Source organism: Oncorhynchus clarkii, chromosome 17 (assembly GCF_045791955.1).
Source record: "Oncorhynchus clarkii lewisi isolate Uvic-CL-2024 chromosome 17, UVic_Ocla_1.0, whole genome shotgun sequence".
NCBI lineage: Eukaryota > Metazoa > Chordata > Actinopteri > Salmoniformes > Salmonidae > Oncorhynchus > Oncorhynchus clarkii.
This window is the reverse complement of record NC_092163.1, coordinates 13,657,832-13,676,553: the sequence shown is the minus strand read 5'-3', so window position 1 is coordinate 13,676,553 and position 18,722 is coordinate 13,657,832. Positions and strand designations below refer to the sequence as shown.

Here is an 18,722-nt window from a genome sequence, read left to right as displayed (position 1 = left end):
GACTGAAAACATGCAGTGCTCATGCAGTTTCGAGATCACAGATCAATCCATTGTCTTTCAGGATCAAGTTTTGCTTGTTTCTTTATATATATATATATATATATATATATATATATATATATATATATATATATATATATACACTATATATATATATACACACAACCTCTTACTCAGTCTCTTTTTTATACACCTCTCTCTCTCTCTTTATTATACCTTCTTTGTTTTCTTTGTTTCCATTTCTTCAACCGTACTTAAAAAAAATAATAATTCATGCAATGATATGTTCATGTATCGTCGACATGTATGAAAAATACTATGCTTTTTATCAAATGAATCAACATAAAAAATAAACATAAATAACCATTATAGTCCCTCCCTGTTCCCCCTCCCCCCTCCCAAAATAGGATAAAGAGCTTCTCTGTAAGGTGAGGTTTTTTGATTGGTCCATACGACACGGGGGTGTGTCTTATTTTAGCCGTACGTGCGGCATGCTCAGGGACTCTGTGCTCCCGACTGAGGGGGGCGATGAAATGTTCCCGCTCCCGCTGGCCAGGCTTCTATTGAACCCTGCCAGAGCACTTAACCCCGCCCCAAGCCCCGGGTCTGTCCTCAGTAGCTCTGATGAGTAAGAGGTTGCGTCGGCTGTCCCCTGGGACAGGAAGTCAAAGCCAAAAGCTCCACCTTGAGCCTCGGGGGGGAGAGGCAGGGCATCCACGTCCCTGTCGCTGATAAAGAGGTCCTCCTCCCCCCAGCCATCCCCGCCGCCCCCTCCCCCAGGGTCCTGACTACTGTGGGAGCCTGTGGGGGAATCGCTGCTGCAGGGGCTGGGGGAGGAGAGGCTGAGGCTAGGATGGTGGTGGCTATCCAGGGCCCTGGAGGTGGTTGACCCCCCCTGCCCCAGGTTTTGGATGGACATGGACTTGCCCAGGCTTTGGTCCACCTGGCTGGGGTTGGAGCCAGAGGAGCAGCGACCTCCTCCTCCCAGAGCAGAAGAGAGGGGTACCATGGGCTCCATCTCCAGGCTTGTGTGTCTCCTCCAGGAGCCCTCTGCTTTGGCATTGCAGGGCCGGCCATTGCTGTTCCCACTGGACCCCCCTCTTGGCTGCCCCAGCCTCCCGATTCTGAGGCCTTGTTCTGGGCCTAACACATCACCATCCTCCCTCTCCTCCGGGCTTCCACAGAAGTCACCCACCTCCATCACCATCTCCCTCTCCCTCTCTGGCCTGGAGTGACCCACCGCCCGGCTGGGCTGGGGAGGAGGTGGTGGGGGCCTGGCCAGAGTAGGAAACCCTCCACCTCCAGATACACAATTAGGAGTAAGAATAGGAGGTGAGTGAGAAGAACTTCCTCTATGGACTGGTTCCCCACTTTCCGGCAGGGTATGATGATGATGATGTTGGTGGTGTTGAGGAAGGGGCGACGGACTGAACGAGGAGGGCGGGGGCCCACTGGTAGAAGGCGAGGTGGTGCCAGTGTTGAGGTTGAGGCTGAGCTCGGTGGACGGCGCCAGGATAAGGTGAAGTCCCCGGGACAGGTTTGAGGTGTTGGTGGAGGAGCGGGTCACGCGCCCCCCTTGGCCCTCTATCCCTGGCCCACCTCCGGTGCTGCTGACCTGGGTAGAGCAGGTAGAGTGGTCCTTGAAGAGGATAGAGCTCTGGTAGTCTGAGGTCTGCTCCAGCTCGAACAGGGGCAAGGAGGAGAGGGTGAGGGCAGAAGAGGAGCCTTTACGTAACACATGCCGGTAGATGTCCAACAGGGAGTCTAGCTTCGACTCAATAGACTGGACCTAGAGAGGGATGGATTGAAGGAAGGAAGGAAGGAAGGAAGGAAATTATGGTTAATATTAGCTACACAAAAGAAAGAGTACTTTCACATAATTGTTCATACAAACAACATTTAACCACATTCAACCATAACATGTTGAATAACAATAGTTGGTAGCCCTTTACACTCGTACCTGTACCCATATACGGGTTAAAAATGGCAGATCTGGGCACTAATGCTTCACAGCGCTGTATGGGTTTGGACTGACATCCATTCTGAATTTGAGCACCGCGCGCGACAAGAAGTTGCCCCCCATCTCTCCCGGTACTTGTGCAACGTTTGCTATTTTTTGGTTCTCTTAGTGAGGGAAATGCTTTAAGTTAAGAGGACTCTATGTATTTTCAAAGATGAGACGTTGAGGATTACTATAATAAATACCACTTTGATGTCACACAAGCAAACCAAACACCTGTGAGTCCAAATGTGCACTTCACATCTCCATATCGTAAAACTCATGGCATATACAGTGTCAGCGTTTATGATCACTATGTTTGATGTACAGTTACAAGAGGACATGGGGTCATAGGCTCATTCTGTTCAGAACAACTCAGGGTATGTTTGTTTACTCTGAAGATAATTCGTCGTGGCACACGCACCTGAATGCACACGCACCTGAATGCACACGCACCTGAATGCACACACACCTGAATGCACTCATGACTCGTTTCTATGCGTACCAAAATCCCGATCAGGATCTCTGAATTAACTTGTGAAAGCCTAACACTGTAAGATCGTATACATTAACTTAGCTAGTCATGTTGACAATAGAACAAGCCTTCAAATCAGGCCCACCTGACCCAGACTGCGATTCATTATGGACCATTTTTGGATTGCGTAAACAGCAACAGTAATTGTGTGATGGCGGGGATGCAGGGTTGTGTTCCAAACGAAACAGCTACAAGTCTGCTTGCTCTAGTTCCTCAACGGCACAGCTAGGAGAGCCCAAAAAGTACCTTATGGTTGAAGACTCTTCTTTGAGTCATAAAAGTGTATTGAAATGACTTAGGAACTGTGTACACTTTGGAGAGGGGTGTGGCCACTTCTGAGACGCCAGTTAGTCCTCTCGCTCAAACCCTTGTCATTTTGTTGTCCTATGTTGCACCTAACCCACATTTTCGAGGAATATTTTTATGTTACTGAATGTCGACAGTGTATTGGTTGGATCCAGTCTCGTGTCAGGTGAACTTGTGTACTCACCTTTGGTTCTCATCATTTCCCCAATATCTCCAAACTGTTTCCTTTCAATTGCTACCATGGTTATGCATATGCTTTTCATACTTCTTCTGTAAGAAACATTTACATTTATCCCTATCCATGTAGGCCAACTCCCACGAATGTCAAAGGTTAACCACACATAATTCACCATATTTAATGAACCAGTGGTTTAAGTTCACGGAAACCCACTGACCTGCCGTTCCACTTTGCAGACGCGTCCCAGCATACTCATGTCCTCCAGCAGGTCTCCATCAGACAGCAGCTTGTCCCGGATCTTCTTATCCAGAGGAACCTGGCCTTTACCCAGGATCTGGTCCACTCTGGAGGGCACAGGAGACATAGTGTTAAAGAAAGGGTACAGAGAGAGAAATGGTGCAGGACCAGAGGATGTCCAGTAGGCAGCCCGCCCGAGAAGGAAGAAGGAAGGAAAGAGAGTTAAGAGTTGGAATTGGTCCTCTATGAGAATACAACACTTACTGTAGAGGCCCATGCTGCTCACAAGGATATATACTGGCTCGGTTTACTGTGTCACTGGAGATATGTTGCAAGTGTATCAATATCAACAGCATCCCACTGGACACACACACTGGTTGAATCAACGTTGTTTCCATGTCATTTCACCGAAATGAGGTGGAACCAACGTGGAATAGATGTTGTCTGTGCCCAGTGGGATATCAACACACCTTTTTTCAAGGCCAGAAGAAGAGAAGAATGTTTTATCTACTACTGGATTTGAAAGACAAAATGGATGACCTTAAATTACAAGCATAGTTTTTATTTGTATTTATATATCATTTTACTACGCATTTGGACTTTTAGTTGAGATGTTTATATGAGATAATCAATATTTTCCATGACTCAAGAAGCTCTCGACCAGACAAATGTCATTTTAAGTTTCTACCACATGGTGGCTCACTACTCACTCATTTGGTAAATATGGCCTTTCAAATTCAGTGAAAGTTTAGGGCCTAGAATTAATCAGATCAAGTGTTAACCGGCTATAGCCGACACCCGCATAGCTGATGTTTTGGCGGTGTCGGCGGTGGAACGGCATTGGAGCTGAAAATTGGTTAGCAGCTGCTCTTGTGATCATTGTCAAGAAGCCACACCTCCCCACTCGCGTTAGAAGTTCCGAATGAGAAAGTGTAGGCAATATAGAAATAATCACATTCAAATTGAAAAATCATTTAACTAAATAATGAGGATTTCTAACAGCCTAATCGAGGTGTAGATTACATCTCACATTCCAGAATTCGAACTTAATGAGACTCCATGCAGCCAATGGCAATGTCCGTTATAGCCATAATATCGGGAGCAACATGTGGATTTGACAACTCTAACGCAATTCCACCTCTGACACCGTCAAAACATCAGCTCTGCGGATGTTGGCTAAAGTGGATCTGATTGAATCGGGCCATAAGTTTAAGAGACAACTCAGAGAAAACTCAGTTGACAGGAATGCAGAACAGAAGAAACATCACCAGGAGGAATCTAGAAACTGAACCCATCAACAGTCCCAAATGGATCCCCCGTGCAAGATATACTGTCAACCTAGGCAGGTAAGATATACTGTCAACCCAGACAGGTAGGATATACTGTCAACTTAGACAGGTAAGATATACTGTCAACCTAGGCAGGTAAGATATACTGTCAACTTAGACAGGTAAGATATACTGTCAACCTAGGCAGGTAAGATATACTGTCAACTTAGACAGGTAAGATATACTGTCAACCTAGGCAGGTAAGATATACTGTCAACTTAGACAGGTAAGATATACTGTCAACCTAGACAGGTAAGATATACTGTCAACCTAGACAGGTAAGCTATACTGTCAACTTAGGCAGGTAAGATATACTGTCAACTTAGACAGGTAAGATATACTGTCAACCTAGGCAGGTAAGATATACTGTCAACTTAGACAGGTAAGATATACTGTCAACCTAGGCAGGTAAGATATACTGTCAACTTAGACAGGTAAGATATACTGTCAACCTAGACAGGTAAGCTATACTGTCAACCTAGACAGGTAAGATATACTGTCAACTTAGACAGGTAAGACATACTGTCAACCTAGGCAGGTAAGATATACTGTCAACTTAGACAGGTAAGATATACTGTCAACCTAGGCAGGTAAGATATACTGTCAACTTAGACAGGTAAGACATACTGTCAACCTAGGCAGGTAAGATATACTGTCAACCTAGACAGGTAAGGAAGATATTTGCGATTTGAAAACCATGCAGTGTTTCTTCTTGCAAACAATCAGCTAGTCCACATGCAGGGGATGAGGAGAAAGTCAAGAGGGTGTGAGGAGAGGAGTGCGTGAGGGGTGTGTGAGGGGCATGAGGGGGTTAACTCTGACCCCTGCGTGGAGTTCTTTCTGCCGTGGCTGTAATACATGGGCAGGGAGGGAGAGGAAAAGGTCTTGGCTCGGCTGCTCAGGGGCTGGGGCCCCACTATCATGTCCAGCCTATGGGGGAAAGTGAGGACACACACACACACACACACAAATATGAATGTATGCACACAGACAAAGACATACTGCTCACATTAGTGGCTAAGCAGTGAATACACATGGGCAAACAGCTGCTAGCTAAGCCTTTTCATGCATTTTATTGGAAGGTCTAAGTTAGAGAGTGTGACTATGTGAGCACTTTGACCGTGCGTGACAGTGCATTATTGTTCTCACCGTGTCTGCAGACTCTTGATGCGACACAGCATGTCCAGGTGTCCGGCGGAGTACTGCTCTATGACGTCCTTCACATCATACGGACGCAACGTCTCCTTAAACTTCTTCTTGGCCACGTGGAACTTCATTATCCTGGATGGACCAGACCATGTTCATTAAATACCAGATGAAAGAACATTGACTGAAACAGTGAGGGACTACATGAACGTGTCTAATAAGAAATGCTCCTTTTTGTTTCCCGCCGCAAAACGTTTCGCTACGGTGTGTCCTAATGAATGAGACCCAGCACAGGAAGGCATCTCAATGCAGTTCTTAAATCTACCACAAGAGGGAGTCCTCAAACAAAGAACGACATTGACCTAGAGTAACACACGCCAAGGTACTGAGATCTCAAACTATCCAATAGCAACAGCAGAAACAGCTCTTCTTTCTCAACATAAATCATCTGGAAAATCATTTCATATTTCTAAAGAAAATATTCTTGTGAAGTTGTACAGTGAACAATCTGAGGTAAAATCAGTCTTTACTTCACTGTTTACTTTAGCTGTGTAGCATGTAAATCTAGCCCTTTGAGAGAGTGTAGAGGGGAGCTTAGTACATACACCTGTGGAGCCTAGGGGCCACATACAACGGAAGAGGTTGAATATGAGAGGCCCTTACTGCCCAATGTGAGGATCAAAGGGGTAAGACTGATGGAAAAGTTATATAGTAATGTATCCACTGGATAAACCCATGGCAGGAGGTAAGAGAGATTTTGAAGCTGCCTCTCACGGTATGGATTAGGGGAAGAGTTAGGAGGTTACAATAAGAAGAAAAATGTCACGCTAAGGCTCTGATGACATACTTGAGTGAGGGCAGTGTGTGCGTGTGTGTGTGTGTGTGTGAGTGAGCGTGCGTCTCACCTGACGGCTCGGATGACAGACTTGACGGAAGGCAGCAGGTCCTCCACAGAGATCTCACAGTGACACCCCTTGTCATCACCGAACCCATCCTCAGTGGTCATGTTAGAGTCAGCTAGAGAGAGAGAGAGAGAGACGGAGGGAAAGAGAGTTTGAGTTTTAACATACCTTCATTTTTTTATGACAGAAGAGATGGAGGGAAGGAAGGAGAGAGGGAGGAAGGGGAGAAAAGAGAGACAATGACGTGCATTCATTGATGCCAAGGGAAGCCAGGCTTCCCCAAATATTTGACCAAAAAAACCAACATATTTCGTCTCTCTCTGTGTTTGAATAATTTTCCATCAATTTGCAAGTGGCTGAATCTCACCGGAGGAATCATCAGAGCGAGGGAAACAGAGCCCTTCTGTCTCAGTATGTGTACAGTGGCTTGCAAAAGTATTCCCCCCTTGGCAAAATATTTTTTTATTGCGAAACAAAAAAGAAATAAGACAACCTAAGCGTGCATAAATATTCACCCCCCCAAAGTCAATACTTTGTAGAGCCACCTTTTTCAGCAATTACAGCTGCAAGTCTCTTGGAGTATGTCTCTATAAATCTAGCCACTGATATTTGCCCATTCTTCAAGCAAAACTGCTTCAGCTCCTTCAAGTTGGATGGGTTCCGATGGTGTACAGCAATCTTTAAGTCATACCACAGATTCTCAATTGGATTGAGGTCTGGGCTTTGACTAGGCCATTCCAAGACATTTAAATGTTTCCCCTTAAACCACTCGAGTGTTGCTTTAGCAGTATGCTTAGGGTCAATTTCCTGTTGGAAGGTGAACCTCCGTCCTAGTCTAAAATCTCTGGAAGACTGAAACAGGTTTCCCTCAAGAATTTCCCTGTATTTAGAGCCATCCATCAGTCCTTCAATTCTGACCAGTTTCCCTGTCCCTGCCGATGAAAAACATCCCCACAGCATGATGCTGCCACCACCATACTTCACTGTGGGGATAGGGTTTTCGGGGTGATGAGAGGTGTTGGGTTTGTGTCAGACATAGCGTTTTCCTTGATGGCCAAAAAGCTCAATTTTAGTCTAATCTGACCAGAGTACCGTCTTCCATATGATTGGGGATTCTCCCACATGCCTTTTGGCGAATACCAAATGTGTTTGCTTATTTTTTTCTTTAAGCAATGGCTTTTTTCTGGTCACTCTTTCGTAAAGCCCAGCTCTGTGGAGTGTACGGCTTAAAGTGTTCCTATGGACAGATACTCCAATCTCCGCTGTGGAGCTTTGCAGCTCCTTCAGGGTTATCTTTGGTCTCTTTGTTGCCTCTCTGATTAATGCCCTCCTTGCCTGGTCCGTGAGTTTTGGTGGGCGGCCCCTCTTGGCAGGTTTGTTGTGGTGCCACATTCTTTCCATTTTTTAATAATGGATTTAATGGTGCTCTGTGGGATGTTCAAAGTTTCAGATATTTTTTATAACCCAACCCTGATCTGTACTTCTCCACAACTTTGTCCCTGACCTGTTTGGAGAGCTCCTTGGTCTTCATGGTGCCGCTTGCTTGGTGGTGCCCCTTGCTAAGTGGTGTTGCAGACTCTGGGGCCTTTCAGAACAGGTGTATATATACTGAGATCATGTGACAGATCATGTGACACTTAGATTGCACACAGGTAGACTTTATTTAATTTATGTGACTTCTGAAGGTAATTGGTTGCACCAGATCTTATTTAGGGGCTTCAAAGTGAAGGGGGTGAACACATATACACGCACCACTTTTCCATTTTTCAAGTTTTTTTTTTCATTTCACTTCACCAATTTGGACTATTTTGTGTATGTACATTACAGGAAATCCAAATAAAACATTTAGGCTGACGTTAAGTAGCTAGCTAACTTAGCTGTTTCATTGTTGCCCATGCGAGGAAGTTAGGCTAGCAAGCATTTTAGCTAGGTAGCCTATGACAACAAAAACTAAAAGCATACAGTATGACAGAGCCATAGACCATTTTTCCAAATTGAAAGAGAGCAGGATGGCATTGGCGTTCAACTAGTCTACAGGTAGGATGAGTCCAAACTTATTTTTTTTCACACACACACGCACGAACGCACACACACACACCAGTACCATTTGTTTTTGGTGTCTTTAATTTTGTTTTCAGTGTATTCAGAAAAGCATACTGTATATAGCCTTGTTGATTAAATGTTTAAGTTGAAATGGTGCTGAAATAGAGGCAGTGCTCCTGTTGTCTATGTGTTGACTTCTAAAACAGTAGTTGTGTCACGATCTTGGAAATGAGCGGACCAAGGCGCAGCGTAGGTCTAGTTCCACATATTTATATAAGTGAGACTAACAAAACAAAATAACAAAACGTACAAAGACCGTGAGGACGTAGTGCCCAAACACACTAACACAAACAATATCCCACAAATGCAGGTGGTGAAAAAGCCTACCTAAATATGATCCCCAATTAGAGGCAACAATTACCAGCTGCCTCTAATTAGGAACCACACAAACCACCAACCTAGAAATCTATAAACTAGATAACCCCCCAGTCACACTCTGACCTAAACTCCATAGAGAACCTAGGGCTCTCTATGGTCAGGGCGTGACAGTACACCCCTCCCCCCTCCCCCCCCCCAAAGGTGCGGACTCCTGCCGCAAAACCTGAAACCAAATGGGGAGGGTAGGGGGGGTGACTAGTGTTGGTGGCGGCTCCGGTGCGGGTCTTTGCCCCCGCCCAGACCACGGGTCCGGCCATGGAGCCGGGTAGAACGCCGTGCCCGGACTGGGCATCGGCGCAGAGGAGGACCCCGGCCATGGTGCTGGGTTGGACGCTGCACACGGACTGGGCACTGGCGCAGAGGAAGGCTCCGGCCATGGAGCTGAGTTGGCCGCCGTGCCCGGACATCGGCGCAGAGGAAGGCTCCAGCCTTGGAGTGGGATTGGACTCCGTGCCTGGACTGGGCGCCGGCTTCAGAGGAAGGCTCCGGCCATGGAGCGGGACTGGACGCCGTGCCTGAACTTGGCACCGGTGCAGAAGAAGACTCCCGCCCTGGAACGGGACTGGGCGCCTTGCCTGGAAGCTCCGGACCGTTGACCGTCGCTGGAGATTCCAGACCGTTGACCGTCGCTGGAGGTTCCGGAACCGTTGACCGTCGCTGGAGGTTCCGGACTATGGACCGTCGCTAGAGGTTCCGGACCGCTGACCGTCGCTGGAGGTTCCGGACCGCTGACCGTCGCTGGAGGTTCCGGACCGTTGACCGTCGCTGGAGGTTCCGGACCGTGGACCGTCACCGGAGGTTCCGGACCGTGGACCGTCGCCGGAGGTTCCGACCGCTGACCGTCGCCGGAGGTTCCGACCGCTGACCGTCGCCGGAGGTTCCGGACCGCTGACCGTCGCCGGAGGTTCCGGACCGTTGACCGTCGCCGGAGGTTCCGGACCATGGACCGTCGCCGGAGGTTCCGGACCATGGACCGTCGCCGGAGGTTCCGGACCATGGACCGTCGTGGGAGGTTCTGGACCATGGACCGTCGTGGGAGGTTCCGGACCGGGAACCATCGCCGGAAGCTCTGGACTGTGAATGCGCACTGGAGGGAGGCCTAGTGCGTGGAGCCGGTACAGGTGGCACGGGACTGGTTACACGCACTTCAGGGCAAGTGCAAGGAGCAGGCACAGGAAGTACCAGACTGGGGAGGCGCACTGGAGGCCTAGTGCGTGGAGCCGGCACAGGTGGTACTGGACTTGTGACAGGCACATCAGGGAGAGTGCGGGGAGCGGGCACAGGACGTACCGGACTGAGGAGATACACTGGAGGCCTGATGCGTGGATCCGGCACACTCTTCAGCACACCTGTACGGCAGCAATCTCCTCGCTACCACCTCTCTCCGGAATCGTTCATCAAATTCCGACTCCGACTCCCAAACAGGCTCTGGCACTCTCCGCTGCACGACCGCCAGCTCCAAGTGCCCCCCCCCAAAAATTATCTTGGGGTTTCTGTGGCCGTGGTCCCCGGTGTCGTTGCTGTCCTTCCATGCTCCTTGGCGACTCCAAAACTTCCTTACTTCATTTTCACGCTGCTTGGTCCTTTGTTGGTGGGATATTCTGTCACGATTTTGTACATGCGCGGACCAAGGCACAGCGTGAGTATAGTTCCACATATTTATATAAGTGAAACTAACAAAACAAAATTTAAAAACTTAAAGACCATGACAACGTATTGCCCAAACACACTAAAACAAACAATATCCCACAAATGCAGGTGGGGGAAAAAGCCTACCTAAATATGATCCCCAATTAGAGGCAACGATTACCAGCTGCCTCTAATTGGGAACCACACAAACCACCAACCTAGAAATCTATAAACTAGATAACTCCCCCAGTCACGCTCTGACCTAAACACCGTAGAGAACCTAGGGCTCTCTGTGGTCAGGGCGTGACAAGTTGTTTAGTAAACTGTCAAACATTAACTCGCTTTAACTTGTTGCAGGCAGTGGTGGAAAAAGTACAAGATACCTTAATAGAAAGTGAAAGTCACCCAGTAAAATACTACTTGAGTAAAAGTCTAAAAGTATTTGGTTTTAAATATACTTAAGTATCAAAAGTAAATGTAATTGATTAAATATATTTAAGTATAAAAAGTAGAAGGTTAAATCATTTCAAATTCCTTATATTAAGCAAAGCAGACAGCACCATTTTCTTGTTTTTCAAATGTATGGATACACCAACACTCAGACAAAAGATGCATTTGTGTTTAGTGAGTCCGCCAGACCAGAGGCAGTAGGGATGACCACGTGTTATCTTGATAAGTGTCCTGCTAAGCATTCAAAATGTAACGAGTACTTTGGGTTGTCAGGGAAAATGTATGAAGTAAAACGTACTATACTTTCTTTAGGAATGTAGTGAAGTAAAAGTAAAAGTTGTCAAAAATATAAATAGTAAAGTAAAGTACAGATACTCCCCAAAAAACTACTTAATTAGTACTTAATTAGTAGTTAATTAGTACTTAATTAGTACTTGAGAGAGAGAGAGAGAGAGAGAGAGAGAGAGAGAGAGAGAGAGAGAGAGAGAGAGAGAGAGAGAGAGAGAGAGAGAGAGATATTGAAAAACTCTTATTTTCACAAAAGAGAGTCTACATTATAGCAGAAGAGCGCGAGGCTGAGAGCTGCCTGGCCTCAGTAGGTATATTGCTAATGGGATATATTTATCACAAAGACCTGCTGTTTATGAGTGGCCTGAGTTACGACATAAAGCACACCAAAGCGGGCCAGGGGTTAGAAGTGGTAGAGTGCAGATCAAACAAATTTTCCCCTGACCAATAAAAGGTTTTCTATGACCCCAGGTTAATGCTATTTGTAATGTTACAAGGCAAGCCACCACAGGCCTTTTGGAGGATTGTTGTGTGTGTGTGTGTGTCAGCCAGCATCAATCTCTGCTCTCATTAATTCAGAAAGTACTGTAGCTGGTTCTTGGCAAAGCCATTTAATCCATCTGGCATACCGTATACGCAACAGTCCATTTTCCATATACAACATGATTATTGTATGGTTGTGTAAGGTAAGTGTCATATACAGTATAGTCAGTAGTCCTCACTTTATCCAAAACATCTCTTACACCAGATTCAGCTGAATTAATCCCCCATTCCATTTCTATCCATCCTCAACATAATGTGCTGGTAATAGCGTTATTATGGTAATGGTGTTATTATGGTAATAGTGTTATTACGGTAATAGTGGTATTATGGTAATATGTATTATGGTAATGGCGTTATTATGGTAGTAGTGTTATTATGGCAATAGCGTTATTAAGATAGTGTTATTATGGTAATGGTGTTACTATGGTAATAGTGTTATTATGATAATAGTGTTATTATGGTAACAGTGTTATTATGGCAGTAGTGTTATTATGGCAATAGTGTTATTATGATAATAGTGTTATTATGGTAATATTGTTATCATGGTAATAGTGTTATTATGGTAACAGTGTTATTATGGCAATAGTGTAATTATGGCAAATAGTGTTATTATGATAATAGTGTAATTATGGCAAATAGTGTTATTATGATAATAGTGTTATTATGGTAGTAGTGTTATTATGGTAGTAGTGTTATTATGATAGTGTTATTATGGTAACAGTGTTACTATGGTAGTAGTGTTATTATGGTAGTAGTGTTATTATGGTAATGGCGTTATGGTAACAGTGTTATTATGGTAGTAGTGTTATTTTGGTAGTAGTGTTATAATGGTAATAGTGTTATTATGGCAATAGTGTTATTACGGTAATAGTGTCATTATGGTAATAGTGTTATTATGGTAATGGTGTTATTATGGTAATGGTGTTACTATGGCAATAGTGCCATTATGGTAGTAGTGGTATTATGGTAATGGTGTCATTTTGGTAATAGTGTTATTATGGTAGTAGTGTTATTATGCCAATAGTGTTATTTTGGTAGTAGTGTTATTATGGTAATGGTGTTATTTTGGTAGTAGTGTTATTATGGTAGTAGTGTTATTATGGTAATAGTGTCATTATGGTAATAGTGTTATTATGGCAATGGTGTTATTATGGTAGTAGTGTTATTATGGTAATAGTGGTATTATGGTAATAGTGTTATTGTGGTAATGGTGTTATATGGCAATAGTGTTATATGGTAATAGTGTTATTATGGTAATGGTGTTATTATGGTAATAGTGTTATTATGGTAATAGTGTTATTATGGTAATAGTGTTATTGTAGTCCACTATTGGTAGACCTACTTCATTCTAGAATTTAGCTAGTGTTCCATTTGACCTAGCTACCTTGTCACTGTGGCTGGTACCCTGCCTTCCTCAGCCAGCTGGCTAGGCTGGATAGAGCAGCACTACAGCCTCTGATAGCCCCTTAAGGCTGCTAAACTACAGCATACCCATTCCCTTCCCCCTCAGCATCCAGAGTACGGTCCAGAGCTCCAGCCATAACCAAGCCAGGCCGGCCATTCTCACTAACCCAAACCAGCGCACCGCAAACAGGCATTAACATTCCTCCCGCTGGGCCTAGCTGGCTCTATGGCTGGCTCTATGGTCTGTGCCAGCTCTGGTCGGGTCTGCCCATAAGACGGGGGTCTAGGAGTAATCCTTCAAAGGCTAGCACACAGCGCCCAGCCAGAGAACTTAGGTAAAGGGAGCTAAAGCTAGCATGACATTAATAGTGTGGTTTTAAGTTGATGTAGCTCACCAGTGATCTAAGGATAAGCTAGGTATATCTAAAGATATCATGAGATATCATTCTGAGGATGTGTAGAAAGCATCAGGTCAAGATTACAATTTTGGTATAAAGGCAAAGAAAATGACATTGTACCAATCAACCCATCTCTTACACTAAACACCCAAATCCAACAATTGACCAATCACGACAATTCATTAGTTTCTCTCACCATCGGCAGTGGAGCGTGATTGGATCTTGAGGCGGAGGGAGGGTCTGAAGCGGGTGCGGTCATTGAAGCTCCAGCTCTTCTGGACCTTGGCAGGGCTAGTGCCCTCCGTACCCCCAACCTCAGTCCCTGGGGACCGCCGGTCGCTCACCGATGTCTGCCGGCTCTTAATACTCTGCCCCCTGGGGCTCGCCATCCGGACACGGTCTTTGAAACTCAACTTCTGGCTGTCATGGGTGATGGAGCGATAGAGGGAGAAAGGGGGATGATGGTGTGGAGGGATGGAGAGAGAGAGAGAGAGAGAGAGAGAGAAATGGTGAGAGTCGTACAAAGATGTACACACGTACTGTATCAAGATCAAGCACAGGTTCGGGGTCGGGAACAATTAAAACAAAATGCAATTGATTGGAGACTTTTTACAGGAGTCTTTCACCATTTCATGAGTTTGTTCATTCGTTTACCTCAATTATTGGTTGCTTCACTGGAGAGCAAGGCATTTAAATTAGGTTAGCTTGATGGGCCTATTCATAGACCAGCATGCATTGCAGCCTATTATCTAAAATGCATGCGCACAGCAGGCAAAATGCTTCAGCAGGTACCCTACTGTTAGTATGTAATTATGATTCTTTAGCACTCAGCTTACTCCTAGACATGTGACCTCAGCTGGCAAATCCCTGTCTCTCGGATTGGCAGAGTCACCATTGGAGGAGCTACCATAGAAGAGGGGTTTGTGCAGGGGAGGGTCTTGTATACTTGATAATCAAGAACACCAAGGGAATAGGGGGGGAAGTGATGATTTCATGAAACTTTGTGATGAACTATTAATGGGGTCTAATATCCAAGGAGGGACTGCTGAAATGGTGAGGTGCAGGGTGGAGTGCTGAGGTCAGAGGATGGACAATGCTGTGTACAGGGTTTCCAAGTGACAACATGCAGGGGCAGTGGAGGGGCCGTGCAGAGGACAGGCAGCGGGGCAAGGGGTAGGAAGCTATATCCAATCTAACCATGACTGTTTTGGTGGTCATTGTAAATGTTATCGTGACTATTGATGAAGTCATTGTGTCTTTCATGTTTTGGTGATGTGAGTGTGAATGGTGTGAATGACATGAAGTGAGGTAAGAGGCAAGAGTAGTTGATAAAACTTCCAGAATGATTAAAGTTGGTGAAATATCACAATGAACCAGTTAGACAACATATCTGTTCAGTGGATCTGTTTTTAAGACCTTACCAAAAAGCTCCTGTACAGTCAGAAATACAGTTGAAGTCGCAAGTTTACATACACCTTAGCCAAATACATTTAAACTCAGTTTTTCACAATTCTTGACTTTTAATCCAAGTAAAAATTCCCTTAGGTAATTTAGGATCTCCACTTTATTTTATGAATGTGAAATGTCAGAATAATAGTAGAGAGAATGATTTATTTCAGCTTTAATTTCTTTCATCACATTCCCAGTGGGTCATAAGTTTACATGCACTCAATTAGTATTTGGTAGCAATGCCTTCAAATTGTTTAACTTGGGTCAAATGTTTCAGGTAGCTTTCCACAAGCTTCCCCCAATAAGTTGCGTGAATTTTGGCCCATTCCTCCTGACAGAGCTGATGTAACTGAGTCAGGTTTGTAGGCCTCATTGCTCGCATATGCTTTTTCAGTCAAAAGTACAATCTTTGTCCCCATGTGCAGTTGCAAACTGTAATCTGGCTTTTTTTATGGGGGTTTTTGATGTAGGACTCGTTTTACTGTGGATATAGATAATTTTGTACCTGTTTCCCCCAGCATCTTCACAAGGTCCTTTGCTGTTGTTCTGGGATTGATTTGCATACTATTGTTTGTACAGATGAACGTGGTACCTTCAGGCATTTGGAAATTGCTCCCAAGGATGGACCAATTTTTTTCTGAGGTCTTGGCTGATTTCTTTTGATTTTCCCATGATGTCAAGCAAAGAAGCACTGAGTTAGAAGGTAGACCTTGAAATACATCCACAGGTACACCTCCAATTGACCTATCAGAAGCTTCTAAAGCCATGACAACATTTTCTGGAATTTTCCAAGCTGTTTAAAGGCACAGTCAACTTAACGTATGTAAACTTCTTACCCACTGGAATTGTGATACAGTGAATTATAAGTGAAATAATCTGTCTGTAAACAATTGCTAGAAAAATTACTTGTGTCATGCACAAAGTAGATGTCCTGACCGACTTCCCAAAACTATACTTTGCTAACAAGAAATTTGTGGAGTGGTTGAAAAACAGGTTTTAATGACTCCAATCTAAGTGTATGTAAACTTCCAACTTCAACTGTAAGAGTATTAAGAGTTGGCGTACAGTAAGAGAAGTGGTTAAAATCATAAGACAACAGGCAGCATTTTCAGGCACTGTCCAAAAGAAGCTCAACATTGTTGCAAAGGTAACTCAGATCGTCAGAGAACTCCCAGAACCTATTTGCAGCCATTTTGAAAATTCGTTGTCATTCCCAAAATAGTCATGAGTTCAAGCGGGCAGGGGGGATGCTGTGTACCTAGTATGTTTCCGTAGGGTACACCTCCTCAGTAGCTTCTGCTTACTACTGAGAACTTTACTACAAACCAGAGGAAAGAGATACGGTAAGCAAATATATGTGTTTATCGTATACAGTACCAGTCAAAAGTTTGGACACCTACTCATTCAAGGGTTATTTTTACTATTTACAAAACTATGAAATAACACATATGGAATCATGTAGTAACCAAAAAAGTGTATAATATATTTAACATTTGAGATCCTTCAAAGTACTGACTCTGTGAATTGATGACAGCTTTGCACATTCTTGGCATTCTCTAAACCAGCTTCATGAGGTAGTCACCTGGAATCTATTCCAATTAACAGGTGTGCCTTGTTAAAAGTTTATTTGTGGAATTTCTTTCTTTCTTAATGCATTTTAGCCAATCAGTTGTGTTGTGACAAGGTAGGGTAGTATACAGAAGATAGACCTATTTGGTAAAAGACCAAGTCCATATTATGGCAAGAACAGCACAAATAAGCAAAGATAAATGACAGTCCATCATTACTTTAAGACATGAAGGTCAGTCAATAAGGAATACTTTAAGAACTTTGAAATGTTCTTCAAGTGTAGTCACAAAAACCATCAAGCGCTATGATGAAACTAGCTCTCTTTCCTGACTGCCACAGGAAAGGAGTTTCCTCTGCTGCAGAGTATAAGTTCATTAGAGCCTCAGAAATTGCAGCCCAAATAAATGCTTCACAAAGTTCAAGTAACAGACACATCTCAAAATCAACTGTTCAGATGAGACTGCATGAATCAGGCCTTCATGGTCGAATCACCACTACTAAAGGACACCAACAAGAAGAAGAGTCTTGCTTGGGCCAAGAAACACATTAGACTGGTGGAAATCTGTCCTTTGCTCTGATGAGTCCCAATTTGAGATTTTTGGTTCCAACCGCCATGTCTTTGTGAGATGCAGAGTAGGTGAACGGATGATCTCCACATGTGTGGTTTCCACCGTGAAGCATGGAGGAGGTGTTATGGTGTGGTGGTGCTTTGCTGGTGACACTGTCAGTGATTTATTTAGAATTCAAGGCACACTTAACCAGCATGGCTACCACAGCATTCTGCAGCGATAAACCATCCCATCTGGTTTGCTCTTAGTGAGACTATTTGTTTTTGAACAGGACAATGACCCAAGCCAAGGCTGTGTAAGGGCTATTTGACCAAGAAGGAGAGTGATTGAGTGCTGCATCAGATGACTTGGCCTCCACAATCACCCGACCTCAACCCAATTGAGATGGTTTGGGATGAGTTGGACCGCAGAGTGAAGGAAAAGCAGCCAACAAGTGCTTAGCATATGTGGGAACTCCTTCAAGACTTTTGCAAAAGCATTCCAGATGAAGCTGGTTGAGAGAATGCCAAGAGTGTGCAAAGCTGTCATCAAGGCAACGTTTTGGTTTACTATAAGATTCCATATGTGTTATTTCATAGGTTGGATGTCTTCACTATTATTCTACAAATGTAGAAAATAGTAAAAAATAAAGAAAAACCCTTGAATGAGTAGGTGTGTCCGAATGTTTGACTGGTACTGTATGTGAACGTCTTTGTTTCGGTTATGAATGTAGCTTCTATGAATGTCTCTGTATACTTACTGTATGTAACGATGTTATAGGCCTTTATGTCTGCATATGAATGTTTATGAAATGTAATCTATACAATCGCCACCTCAAACTAAGTGTGTTAATGTCTTTGTACGGTATAGTTTATGGATGTAAATATAACTCATGACAGATGACATAGTCCTTTATGTCATGTATATGAAGGCTTTATAAGCGCAACATGATCGCTAGGCTTCAATCACACTAAACTAAAGCATGACCAGAGACCCTGTAGAACCACTATATTTTTTCAACCACTTGCTGACATTTAGAAAGAGCGTGTTTCAAAGCTAATTGAGCTCAGGGAGAGAGAAAATGAAGAGCCTAGGTATGACAGCGTTTTTAAAAGGCCTATCATTTGATAATCCATTCCCACTCCTGTCCATGTCTCTCATTTTACCATACTAATTCAGCTGAGAGAGAGAGAGAGAGAGAGAGAGAGAGAGAGAGAGAGAGAGAGAGAGAGAGAGAGAGAGAGAGAGAGAGAGAGAGAGAGAGAGAGAGAGAGAGAGAGAGAGAGAGAGAGAGAGAGAGAGAGAGAGAGAGAGAGAGAGAGAGAGAGAGAG

General features: G+C 44.3%; 1 protein-coding gene across 2 annotated transcripts in view; it reads right to left on the bottom strand.

The window, feature by feature from the left end:
• Positions 1-440: 440 nt before the first annotated feature.
• Positions 441-18,722, bottom strand: part of LOC139369591 (potassium voltage-gated channel subfamily KQT member 5-like) — a 169,859-nt gene continuing 151,577 nt past the window's right edge. Inside the window, exons 10-15 of one of the 2 annotated variants that reach the window (XM_071108842.1) lie at positions 14,021-14,244; positions 6,635-6,746; positions 5,733-5,864; positions 5,406-5,513; positions 3,236-3,362; positions 441-1,789 (exon numbers count right to left, since the gene is read on the bottom strand). In XM_071108842.1, coding sequence (XP_070964943.1) covers positions 470-1,789; positions 3,236-3,362; positions 5,406-5,513; positions 5,733-5,864; positions 6,635-6,746; positions 14,021-14,244 — 2,023 coding nt within the window. In that variant the 3' untranslated portion in view covers positions 441-469. The remainder of the gene's footprint in view (positions 1,790-3,235; positions 3,363-5,405; positions 5,514-5,732; positions 5,865-6,634; positions 6,747-14,020; positions 14,245-18,722) is intronic. The other variant, XM_071108843.1, reaches the window with a different exon arrangement.